Source organism: Hetaerina americana, unplaced genomic scaffold (assembly GCF_022747635.1).
Source record: "Hetaerina americana unplaced genomic scaffold, ioHetAmer1.1.p SCAF_7, whole genome shotgun sequence".
Classification (NCBI taxonomy): domain Eukaryota; kingdom Metazoa; phylum Arthropoda; class Insecta; order Odonata; family Calopterygidae; genus Hetaerina; species Hetaerina americana.
The window spans coordinates 52,390,567-52,403,167 of NW_027287316.1; the positions used below are offsets into that span (position 1 = coordinate 52,390,567).

The 12,601-nt window shown below is 34.9% G+C and overlaps 1 protein-coding gene across 1 annotated transcript in view; it reads right to left on the reverse strand.

Annotated features, from left to right (window-relative positions):
* The window catches only part of Oseg2 (intraflagellar transport protein Oseg2), a 48,995-nt gene extending 36,540 nt beyond the window's left edge, over positions 1-12,455 (reverse strand). Inside the window, exons 1-11 of the mRNA XM_071594908.1 lie at positions 12,401-12,455; positions 12,182-12,325; positions 11,930-12,042; positions 11,658-11,843; positions 9,247-9,334; positions 5,433-5,656; positions 4,478-4,645; positions 3,890-4,276; positions 3,557-3,672; positions 1,841-2,028; positions 215-358 (exon numbers count right to left, since the gene is read on the reverse strand). Of these exons, the coding sequence (XP_071451009.1) occupies positions 215-358; positions 1,841-2,028; positions 3,557-3,672; positions 3,890-4,276; positions 4,478-4,645; positions 5,433-5,656; positions 9,247-9,334; positions 11,658-11,843; positions 11,930-12,042; positions 12,182-12,325; positions 12,401-12,439 (1,797 nt within the window). The 5' untranslated portion in view covers positions 12,440-12,455. The remainder of the gene's footprint in view (positions 1-214; positions 359-1,840; positions 2,029-3,556; positions 3,673-3,889; positions 4,277-4,477; positions 4,646-5,432; positions 5,657-9,246; positions 9,335-11,657; positions 11,844-11,929; positions 12,043-12,181; positions 12,326-12,400) is intronic.
* Between the last annotated feature and the right edge of the window lie 146 nt (positions 12,456-12,601).

Below are 12,601 nucleotides of genomic sequence, written 5' to 3' on the forward strand. Positions count from 1 at the left end.
TGCATATTGCCACCATATATTTGTTATGAAAGTTACCAGCATGTGCACCATTTAGGAAAATATCTTACCTAAATCGTTATCTAAATCATTGATGAGAACACCAAGCAAGTCATAATAACATTCATGCCAATTTTTCTTAAACTGGGAATTATTTATAATTATAAAATGAGAAATTTAAAGCACATATCAACATATGTGCTTGACCTGAACTAACCTCAGTCTTCCCATTTGATCTTATCACATCAATAACTTCACCATTGATGGGCACTGTAGCCACTCTCTCAGGGGAATCAATTGCATACCAGATGCATAGGCTTGTTCTGGACTGTGCCACCACAACATCACTTCCAGGAACCCACTGGTTTTCAAATAAAAAAGACAATGAATTAAGTTAGGCATATAAACAAACAGGAAATACAGTTTACCCTTTAAAAATGAAAGGGCCTCAAGAGGGGAACGATACTTAAGAGTTTAAGAAAATCAACATGTATTGGGTCATTACATTAGCATGAGCATTAGTAAAATTAACACTGGGATAAACTTTGTGGTATAGTAAAACTAAATTTTAGATTTTAGTTTAAATTCAAGGAGAAATATAGCATATATTTACAATAGTTTTAAATAAATTGAAAAAAAATTTCAAGGTATTAAAGTGTTGAGGCCTCTTTGGAGGTGGAAACTACAAGTGAAACAAAAAAATTGCATGAAAAACATGAAATACGTTTTTCTAAGAATTTATGATCTATGGAGTTAAATTTAAACAATCTAATGCATTCTTTAACTTTCAGGCTATGGTGTCTTTGTTCTTAAAATAAAGAAAGTATTATTTCCCCTAATACCTGCCTTATTGTCATAAACAACCAGTTCCAAGTGAGGGCTTACAATTGGGGCATAAAATACCTTCTGCTGATATTGAGTATTAACTTTATTGCATCAATTTAAAAATTGGGTCATTTCACAGTCAAGTGTATGATTTCTGAAATAATAAGCAAAAATTACAAATAGCCCATTTCCATTCCCTTTCCATTATACAGAAGCTTTGATGTCTACCATGTCAGAAATAGTAATGAATTTAGTGGAACAATCAACCAATTCATGGAGTTGCAGATGCATCATAGGTATTCATCCATTGCATCACATATATGCAAACATGTATAAAATGAGATATGAACCACAATATTCAAAACAGAAATACATTTAAACTTCAGAAGAGCTAGTTGTATGTGAAGCACACATCATCTGGTCCAATCAGAATAAATTAATGTACCACACTTGCTAGGAGTAAATGATGGGAGCTTAAATTGGTATTATTACATTTTTTCAGAGATCAATTAAAACTTGCATGACACTGCATAGACACCTCAAAATTGACACTCTCATAGAGGATATATACATCTAAATACTTCTAAATCCCATTTCAATTCACCTAAAGTGACCACGGTGTGCCCAGTGGCTCAGCCCAGACATCCTTTAACACCAGTATGACTAGTGACTAAGAATTTTCTTTTTTCTTCTTGACTTTTATGCTTCTTTTATTATTCATAAAACCATTAGAAATCAGTCCATCATTTATCTGTTTTTTTTTCAATATTATCTTTTATTTATTTCATGATACTAAATGCATTCTCTCTTATTGTACCATGTGACTTGGTGGGAGAACATTATCCATAAACTTTGGCTTAGTAAGATTTCTCAGGAGCTAAACACCAGAATATTTAAAAATTTGGGGCAGGTTCTCAATATTCAATTACTAAAGTAGTAGAGCATGCGTTCACCACATGAATTATGAGGAATATTTTTCATTGAGATATGAATTTAAGTAAAATGTATGGATTCATACCTGAACGTAAGAGCAATGAGGAAGTAGCATGGTAGGTGGAGATGTTCCATGGCATGGTACAGGAGAGAGACAGAGGCAGAAACGATGATCACGGAACAGCAGCCGCCTTCCAGTTTCATCCAATTCAAGCCAGTCTACACGCGAATCATGAGAAATCTGTCCAAGGCTTACCCCTGTGACCAGATCAACTGAAATGGCATAGCATACAATGAATATCAATGGAGTAAGAACCATTACTTTCATTACACTGAGGTTTGTGCTTAAATTGGATGAGAACACACAACAATTCTCAACTATGTGCCAAAAGGTATTAAAATTAGATATCAGTACATCATTTAACTAAAATTTTATATAATTTTCTAAAAATTTCTTTCGTGATCCAAATGCGTCAAAGATGCATAGTAAATGTATTTTCTCAAATTGTACCAATGAATTTGACATTTCGTTGCTCATAAATGTAAGGTGTGTATTCATATGAAAGCCATTCAAGATGCGTAGAAATTGGACAACAAATAAAGGAAAGATGAAGCATCATTAAATAGAAATAATAGTGCTAAATAAAAAATATAGGATACAAACTTTTCAAAAAGTGTCCCCCAAGACATTTAAATAGGATTCCCATATTTGTGTAGGCAGTGATTTACATTCATAAAGAAAGATTTGAATTGTTTCCTGAACCCTAATGTGTAACCTTTAGAATTCCTAACTTTTTAATAGCTATGTGGGCATCCTGCTTTATAACAAAAAATTCACCACATTGGTCTACAAAATCATGCAATCACCAACAGTACCTACATTACAAAGGCTGCCATCTCATTCAAAGTAAATATTCAACATCTCTCTATCCCTTAAAGCCCATATTATCTGCGAAAACACTCCCACCTTAATAAGTACACCAAAAAATTCATATTCTGCTCTTCATATCTACAGAAACTCTCCTTAAAAAGGAAATACTCCCTCCTCCTGCTCAATACACCCCTCACCTAAATAGATAAATAATGATAATACAGCCTCTTTTACCCCATCTCTATATTCAAAGTATATCTGGTCAACTAAAAGGGCATCCTCAAATCCACCAATTATTTGACATAGGCACCTCTTTCCTTTGTCCTATGGGCATCGCTATTGCCATAATTGCCACTTATTCATTCTGCTAACTGCTTCCCCTATCCTCGTCACCCCCACACCAATTGGTGCATTCTTACTTACAACCTCTGATCCTCCTCCTATATCATCAAATAAATGTAAAACTCCTTTTTCCCTCAATACTAATAATTACCATTTTGCTAACAAATTCTCTTCTCTTCCTACTCTCCCCATTACCACCATGTCATATACAATCTGTTGACAGATATATTTTCAGTTTCAAAACTAGAAGCTCTTCATGCAGATGTATCAACATCAAATTATAAATGATTTTTACCATCTTTACAAATTTTATTAAAATCAAGTTTTTAAAATCATTTATGTACCTATATGTCTTGTTATACTGGAACAACATCTCATGGAAATTTATATTTAAGGTATAAAATAGAATTAAGAATTTTCCATTTTTTCCATCTGCCAATTCATGCTCCACCCTGGCATACACGTAGTATCCCATGGATTTTCATACGAATGCATATATAAACACCCATTGCATTGTAAATTGCAAACAACATTTTCAAGGTACATTACTGTAGATATTAACAAAATGCATACATTTACACAATTTACCTATGCATATAGTCTTGAGATCCACAAGATAGGCCAATTTTTTGTAATCTTCTACACCAGCAACTTGTCTTTCATTTATCCTAATACTAATAACATGTGGATTCATGAATTCCATCCTGAAAGCAAACATGTATAGAAAATTTTAGCGACATAATATCACTATCGTCTCTTTTGTTCCAATCTACACTAACAACATTGATGGCATTCTGCAATACACAAATATTTAGACACTGAAATGTTTTTTGCATGGGAGATTCTAATTAATGAGTTTTTATAGTTATTTTGAACTGTTCTTGAACTGATGCCCTATATTTTTCTAAATAACATCCTTACCGAAAGGAGGCCAAGACCCCATTTTCTCCATATTCAATGATGCTCATTTCACCTCCAATGAACACCATGCATACATTTGGATTATCAAAGTAGAACTTTTCTTTGTCTCCATCATCATTTCCTCTTCTATAATTCCATTGAACTTCACTTCGAAGATTACGTTTAAGATCACCCAAAAGAAGTGTCTGTAAAGTTCGTGCCACTACGTAATTGTCTCCAGGACCCATCACTTTCACATCTCTGATTTCATGTCCGTTTTGTGACCTCAGCACAACACCTTTCTCAGTAGCTGTACCCTCTGTACCCCCTGTTCCCTCAAGTTGCCGTACAAGTACTTGACTGGGCCCAACATATGTCATTTCAAATTTGCTCCGCCATATTATTCTCCTGAAATGGAAAAGAGCCAAAGATAGTGATTGTTCCAATAGATTTAATCACCATAAAACAAAAACTGCTTCTGAAAAATAAAGCTAAATGAAATACTGAAATAACAAATTTACTTCTGCCAAACTTATGTTAAAAACTTACGTAATTCAATACTGAAAATACTAAATTCCACTATAAAGTATGCATTATTTATCCAATTACCTTAGCACAGTTTCAAATATTTCTACACTTCCACAGAGTCCACCAACTGCAAGTCTTGATCCATCACGTTTCCAAGAGAGTGCGGTGACAGAATAAAGGTTTTGGATATTTTTGCCAGGTCCTTCTTCCCAAGTTCTTCGGTCAGGACTCCAGCTGTACACTCTAACCCTAAATATAATAAACAAAACAAAAGTGACCTTCTAATACACTTGGTGGGCTAAATTAGACCAAGTACTAGTGCTTTCAGTACAAATGCAGATGCCATACAAGTAGGAAATGGGTATAAGGAAATTTTTGAATACATTTGAAAGATAAGGGGAATGTTTCCTCAATAATTTAGGATCAATTTGATTCCACAATGGCAAATGAATGAATAAGATAATAATTCTTTTCTTATTTTTTCCCATTCAACTTTTTAAAGATTTTTTCACAATTTCAGCAGAGAGATGATTACAGTAGTGTCATACTAGAGTAGTGACCTCTTTAATAATGGTGACATTGAAATTATTCAAACAGGTAGATTAAAATTATTTTTACGGGATCTGGAAAAGCAAAGAAGGTACTCATTGCCTTTTAGCACTACTTGCAATTATGTTGATTAATTATTCTTTAGAAACATCATCAACATTTCTATTCACTTGGATATTTGAAAAGAAAAAACTTTTGAGACATTTTTATGTAGCTTTTCTATCTGCATCAGAGCATATTAATAACTGACGAACAGGTATTCCATGCAGGCTGTTTCTCAGAGATTCTGGTTTTGAAAAAATAAAATCATTTTGCTTAGTGGCATTTGAAATCACAATTACAATCAACTTAGCATGTGATTTCTGAACTAAATAATCAGGGCTTTACACCATTAACTTCTGTTTCCAAAGGAACATCAATGAGTTGTAAAATTTACATGAATATTTTCACCTTTGCTTAATATTATTTATATTATTTTTATCCATACCTATTGTAACTACCCAGAGCCACTGCTTGTCCACTAGGAGAACAACAAGCCACATTAAAATCAGCAACTTCATCACCGCTATCGTCACTGGTATAATCTAAACTTTGTTCTATTTGTCCATTATTTCCATAAATACAGAGCTTGCCATCACAGCCTGCAGCAAAAATGAAACCCAAGGGCCAAGCAAGAGCATAAGGTGGAACTTTATGGATAGTAATACGGCCCTGTTGATAAGAAAACACAGAGAATTAATACCAGAGGTTTATTATCCAACTAAAAAGAAAAAAAAACACAGAGCAATGTGCCAGTTCTAACAAAATATAGACAATATATTAACTTATTGAATACATTTTGGCAGGAGTCACATGTCATCCCATTGATAAACACAGGGGATGCTGGTTCATATAAAATCCCAAAGAAGAAGAGCTGGATAAACCCTTAGTTGATGAGAATGACAAGGGATACGTGAGAGTTCAAAGGTGACATAAAAAATTAACTGCCTGCATGTGGCAGACTATAATCAAGTGAATATGTTAACGGTAAGCAATATTTCACAAAAGAAATACTGGATATTATTATTCATAGTAGTCTACTGGTTAAGATAACTTCTGATGAACCCAAGTTATCAAGCACTATTATATTCCTAACCCCAACCTAACATGACACTCAAAATATTATACAGGGAAGTAGCTAATTTCTTGTTCTGAGGGGGAGGAGGGGTTCAACTGTTCTTAAGCTAAAGCTTATCTAATTCAATATGTTTATCTAGATGGAAATTTAAGTGAACTGTTGCCCATCTTTGATCTTGAAATACATGCATGCTTAACGTTGGTACTCGACCATTTTAAATACTGAAATACATGTACATGACCTCCCAAAGGAAGGGAAAGGTTTTCCCGCTTGGTCTCCTCTGGAGAAATGACAATTTTGTGATTTTATTTCTTTTCTGCCTGAAACTTCCTGCCTCAGAAAAGCATAACACCATATTTCTTCATTGACATGGATTTCTTAATTTTTCTTTTGCTTCACTTATTCATTTTTAAGTAACATGGGGTCTGCTATCCAGCTATCATGAAGTTCCCCAAATTTTTAGAAAATGTACATCAGGACTCGTTTGCTGTTTGAATACAGATGTTTTCCCCAACTTTATGATCATTTTGTTTCAGTTTTTGCCCCTAGCATATAAGGCATTCTTTCTCGCTCCCATAGACATACCTTTATAAAAAACCATAATAAGTTAGCACCACTTGTCCTACAATGAAAACAAAAATTTTGTTTACATTACAGGAGGAGTGGTGCTAACTTATTATGGCTACAGGAGTTTTAATTTTATTTTCTTAATTTACGAGGCTCAATTTCTTACATTTTATAGACATTACTGTCACCTGATTCAGCCTCAGGGACTTCAACAAGGAGTGCTAATGAGGAAAGAAAAGCGGGCAAACAAAAGCAATGAACACAGACCAAAAAATCTTCAGTGGCACCCACTGCACCTCACCATCACTGGATGCATCCAAACTTATATGGTTACCTGTACAAGAAAAAATATACACAGTGTCACAGCTGCTTCAGATACCACAGAAGGGTGACTTATTCTGCTGCATCAAGAAAAGACAAAAATAGAATTGAAGTTCTGCATCCCTCCAAAAGCACTAGGGTTTGGAATATAATGATTTCACCTCCCCTCCTATTGAATTGCAACCCTCCCTTGAAATATCCAAACCTTGTGATCTGTACCACATCCTTGGGTGCATGACTCATATATTCCTGGAATGCCATACATGACATGCAGAGAGGCACTTGGCTTTCTTAGTGAAGGTCATGATGTTTTGAAGGTTGGTCAGCCATTAGTTCATTTCTAGAACATGGTTAAATTCCACATGTGATATGGCTATATGACAATTTTACATGCTTTACCATTTCCTTAAAGCCTATAGATTTATTATGCAAGAATTTCAAAGTGCAAATATCCAAAAAAACTTCACCCTAATAAATTACTATCAGGCATATTATAGATACAACTTCCATGGAAGTTTTTCTTTCACTTCCAAATTTTGTCACTATCGGAGAATTTTCGCTCTGCATACTTTCTACCTTGATTAATTCCATACATTTTCTTCCTTATACCTCTCTTTCCCAACACTTTTTCCTTTATAGTTGACTATTGGCATTAAGCTGTAGTACAAGGGAGAATATTGGGAAATCAAGGGAGAAGGAGGAAAAGGATAGGTATTTCGGGGGGAATTAAGGGATGAAGGAAATATACAGAGATAAAGAACGATTTAATTTTGTGTGGTACACACTTTAGGGATATTACGTTTGTTAGTTAGGATGTAGTTAGTAAGTACAGCAATGTGTATTAGGGTAGTTCGAAATATCCATGCAAAGTCAGAGAGATGGCACCAAGGGCATATATTGAAGTTATTTTCAGTTTTTAGTGTCACTTGGAGGGACACACCAAGTATCAATAAGATAAGTATTTGCTTTTAGCATTCGTTTGTGTAGAGCAAGTCAATTTATATACAAAAAATGGATGAGAGACAATTAAGTGTACAAGAAAAAATTTTAAGAAAAGCAAATCATGTCAAAAGTCTAAAGAAATGCTTGATAAAAATTGTGGAGAATCTGCACCTTGAATTTGAATTCTTTAATAGTGGTTTCAAAATTTTCAGAGCGATCATACAAGCACAAATGACACAATGTTCTGGGCATCCTGTTCACTCCATGTTCTGGACACTCCTCCAGAATTTTTTTATTTAAACTATGATGATGAAAGTGATGGATGATAGAAAAGTGAAGGTATGTAAGATATTGCTCGTGCTGCATGCACCTCAAGTGAATTGGTACGTAACATTTTACATCAAAATCTGAACATGAAAAAACCTACCCTCGAGATGTGTGCAGTGATTGCTAACAGATCAGAAAAAATGACATTGTGCGGCATGTTCCAAGGACAGCTTGCAACTGTCTCATTGAAATCTGGAAGACTTCAGGCATTGCTCATTCACTGCAGATGAAACATTGAGATGCCACCACAAGCCTAGAATCAAGTAACAGTCCAAGCAATGGACTGCCAGCATTAAGTATGCATCAAATAAGGAGATGACTCTTCCTTCAGTTAGGAAGGTCATGAGGACTCTTTTTGGGATTTCAAAGGAATAATCTCCATTGGCTATTTGGAAAACAGTCAATCCATGCAGGTGCATACTATACATCTTTATTAGATTGTTTGTAAACCATACTGCAAGAAAAACGCCCATGATCGGCCCACAAAAATCCTTTTCCATCACAACGACACACCAGTTCACTCTTCTGCAGATGTGGTAACAATATTGTTGGAAATGAGATTCCAGCTTACTCCCCATTATCCCTATTATACAAACAAATGAGAAGGTGATTACAAAAATGGTTTATCCAATAACGTTTAGTAAATTTCATTTTTACGTGGAATTTTCAAACAATCTTCATAGAACCACTAGAGGATTTATCGAAAGCTTATCCTTACTTAGTAAACTACTGCTTATAATTATGGAGTGAAGACCTCCATGGAATGATGGTGATGATAAAGAAGGCCTCACAGATTTCCCTGCCTAAATTTCACTTCTTTTCATAATAATAATAATATTTATGATTGAATGTGTCCCAATGTATGTTATAAAGATAGTATCCCTTGATATTTCTGACATGGTAGAAATGCTTTAGTGAAAAGTATTTGAATTAATGTCATGAATGAAATGAATAGAGCCTGAAAAATGAATCATCATACTTCACTCCTTTAAAAAACTCCTTAAATCAAAATCAAATGCATACTAACCAAAGGCTCTGGGTGGGTGTCTTCGGCAATGTAATACCTCATTATGGTACCATCTGCATGCCCTGAGATGAATCCAGTCCCACTCGTGCTGAAAATAATATGGGTAAACCATATGCACTAAATTACAACAACAGTATGAGTTAAAGAAAATTCATAGCATAAAATCAGCTATTAAAAGGTCAATTTGCACCTTTGCACTTGAAATTACATAGTACTACATGTACCCATAGACAAGTCATGAGAAAATTTGACATTCTAACCTAACATGGTAATAGATAAAGTAAAAAGAATACATACTGTCATAAGTGATCAGATGGTATTAATTCTCACTTCATGAACAGTAGTTATGTATAAAGGACAATTACTTAAAGAAAGAGCATTTACATAGCAACCCATATAGGGGCCCAGGTAGTTTATTTAGTGATAATGATACCTGGGATGATCAATAAGAGAATGGATGGAAGGGCAATGATTTACTTTGGGGATGATCATATTAGGGTCAGAAAGGGGAGAGGCAATGTCATAATAGAAATAAGGCCACCAATTGAGAGGAACAGAATACAATCAGGATATATTTATTTGCTCCATAGATATTGAGATGTATGATAGAGTGAATTGGAGAGAATCAATGAAAGTATGTTGGAAAATAGGAGTAGGCTGGAGGAATAGGTGAATGATCCACAACCTGCATTTTTTTCAGATTGCTCAGATGCATGGGGCAGATTGAAAGTTAGCATGAAAAGCGTTAAAAAGACAAAATTGTTGTAAGACATAGTCCATCATCACCCATGATTTTCAAAAAGTGGAGGAAATTTTTAGAGGCATGGGAAGGATGAGATGGGGGAATCCATAAAAGTAGTTAGGTTTGTAGATGATCAAGTTTAGTTAGCCAGTCCGCCAAAGAGTTACAGGCATTGCTGAGGGCATTATAAAATCAGTGTGACGGGTATGGGATAAGAATTAATGTAAAAAACAATGATTATAAAGTTTTTGAGATGAAGGAAGGCTAAGTCAAGATTTAAAATAACAGGTCATAAACTAGAGCAGGTGGACCAGTTTAACTATCTCATAAGTGTTGCGGACAAAGATGGTCAAAGTATTAGGGACATAAGAAGAAGAATTACATTAGGCAATGGAGCTTTCACTAGGACAAGGGTATTGATTACAGGAATGCTTAGGAAGGATGCTAACAAAAGACTAACTATTTGAAACTTTGATATGACACGTGGTCTTGTACGGAATGGAAACATGGTAGTTGAAATAAGTTGATATGCATAGATTGGAAGCTTTTGAAATGTGGGTGTGGAGAAGGATGGAAAAGGTAAAGAGGACAGAAAGGGAAACAAATGAGGAAGTGCTAGACATAGTGAGGGAGGAGAGAGGATTGTTTGGAGAAATCCAAAGGAGGCATGAAAGACAGATGCAGAGCATATTGATTGACAATGGTATGTTAACAACTGTGATAGAGGGGTGAACGTTAGGAGAGCAAAGAAAGGGGTAAGAAAAGAATATGTTGGTCGCATGGAATGAATGGAGGAAGCAGGGATTTAGAATTGAAGGAGAGTTTATTGTAGTGTAGGGCATTAGGTTGTGTTTTTAGGAGAGGCAGAGAAATTTATCATTTTTAATCTGTGCCCATCTCAAACCTACCTTAAATTGTAGTATTTCAGTAATACTTTCGATTTTATCACATTGGAGGAAGGAGATGCCCTTCACTCACAGTACATATATAAATCTAATGTAATTACAGCTTTATCGGAGATCTCCAGGAGGTAGAAGAGCAAAAAAGGGAACTAAGCTAAGGGAACCTAGCCTATAGCTAGGCTTCACATTTACTCAGGATCTTCATACCACAAATTAAAAATCACTTAATAAAGATTCAAAATATAATTTGGTATGAAATATCATTTTTAAATCTCAGTTGACATACGTAATAGTCAAAGTTGCTATAGTGCACATGATTCCCATTCTGAGAGCATAGTCACAGAAATGTTTGAACTCTTATTGGTTAGATTACCTAACTTGAAAACTTTGGCTTTTCCTACAGAAATGAACATTTGGAAAAATCAAAACCGAAGATAGGCTAAGCCTAAGGAAGAAGAAATCACAAAGCTTCTCACTTGGAAAGAAAAATTATAATCTATTTCTTTCAATTTAAATTCACAATTATCCAAAATAGACAATTTATGGAAAAGGTGTATAACTTTTGGTAAAGTTCATTTATTATCTGTCAGTAACACAATTATGTTTGAATCACATGAGGTGATTTCCTCGATTGTGAATTGTGATGTGTGAGTCAATGCTCACAGCATAGATAGCCTGATGGGAAAAAGGCCTCCACAGAAGTGGTGGCATTGCTCTTATGCACGTGTTTATTATGCACCTCTTCATACATACATGGCTATACTCACTTGACTGCAATTGACACCACAAATGAATCTGTGGCATACAGGGTCTGAGAGCGATTGCTTCTGATATGACCGGCTCGAACTTTCCCATCTGCAAGACCAACAACAATGGGACCCTCACTTGGCCAAGCAAGGCATGTTACAGATGACTGAAGAGGAAATTTGTTACAGATGACTTTCTTCTCTCCCCTAGTTTTTAGAAGAAGGAATGCATTGAGAAAATAGTACACATTCATCAGATATTAAAAAAAATAATAATATCTATCTATACTTACCATTCTTCACCAACTTTGTAGACGAACACGATATTGTCTGACTGACCAACAGCAATTTTTGTGGAATCAGGAGAAAACGCCAATCCTGTGATAACATAGCTCTTTTTTCCAAACTGCAATTAACATTTATTTATTTGAAATTAATCCGAACACATCAATTAGGCCTCTACAGCGGAATTTTAACATTTTATTGTTAATCCGTGAGGTTGCACGTGCATTTTATCACAATTTGGAAACGGAATCAATTCCCACCTTAGCATCAACTGGTTTACTTGGAAATTTGTCCTTTTTATCTCCAACTTCATCAAATAACTGCACAACACGATCAGAAGAGCAAATCGCGAGCTTGAGGTTGTTTGCAGCCCAAGAAATTGCTGTAATTTTATCTGGAAAGTCCTTCGGAGAAATTATTGATTAAAATTAACCGTAATTTCCTTTTAGAGCGCAATCAACTGCTTAAAAAAATCTTACTTGGGCTGGCAGCACATTTTTCAGGTGTTTGAGTTGCATTTTTTATAAGTAGCAGTTAAACACCTGATTTAAAGAATTTCTACAACTCCTTTTCCCAATTTATTTTTCTGCTGTATCTCTGTGAACAGGTTCTTAGGAAGTAGTTCACTTGGCAGTACATTCAACGTGCGCATATATCAGAGACATGGTTTTAAAATGTTA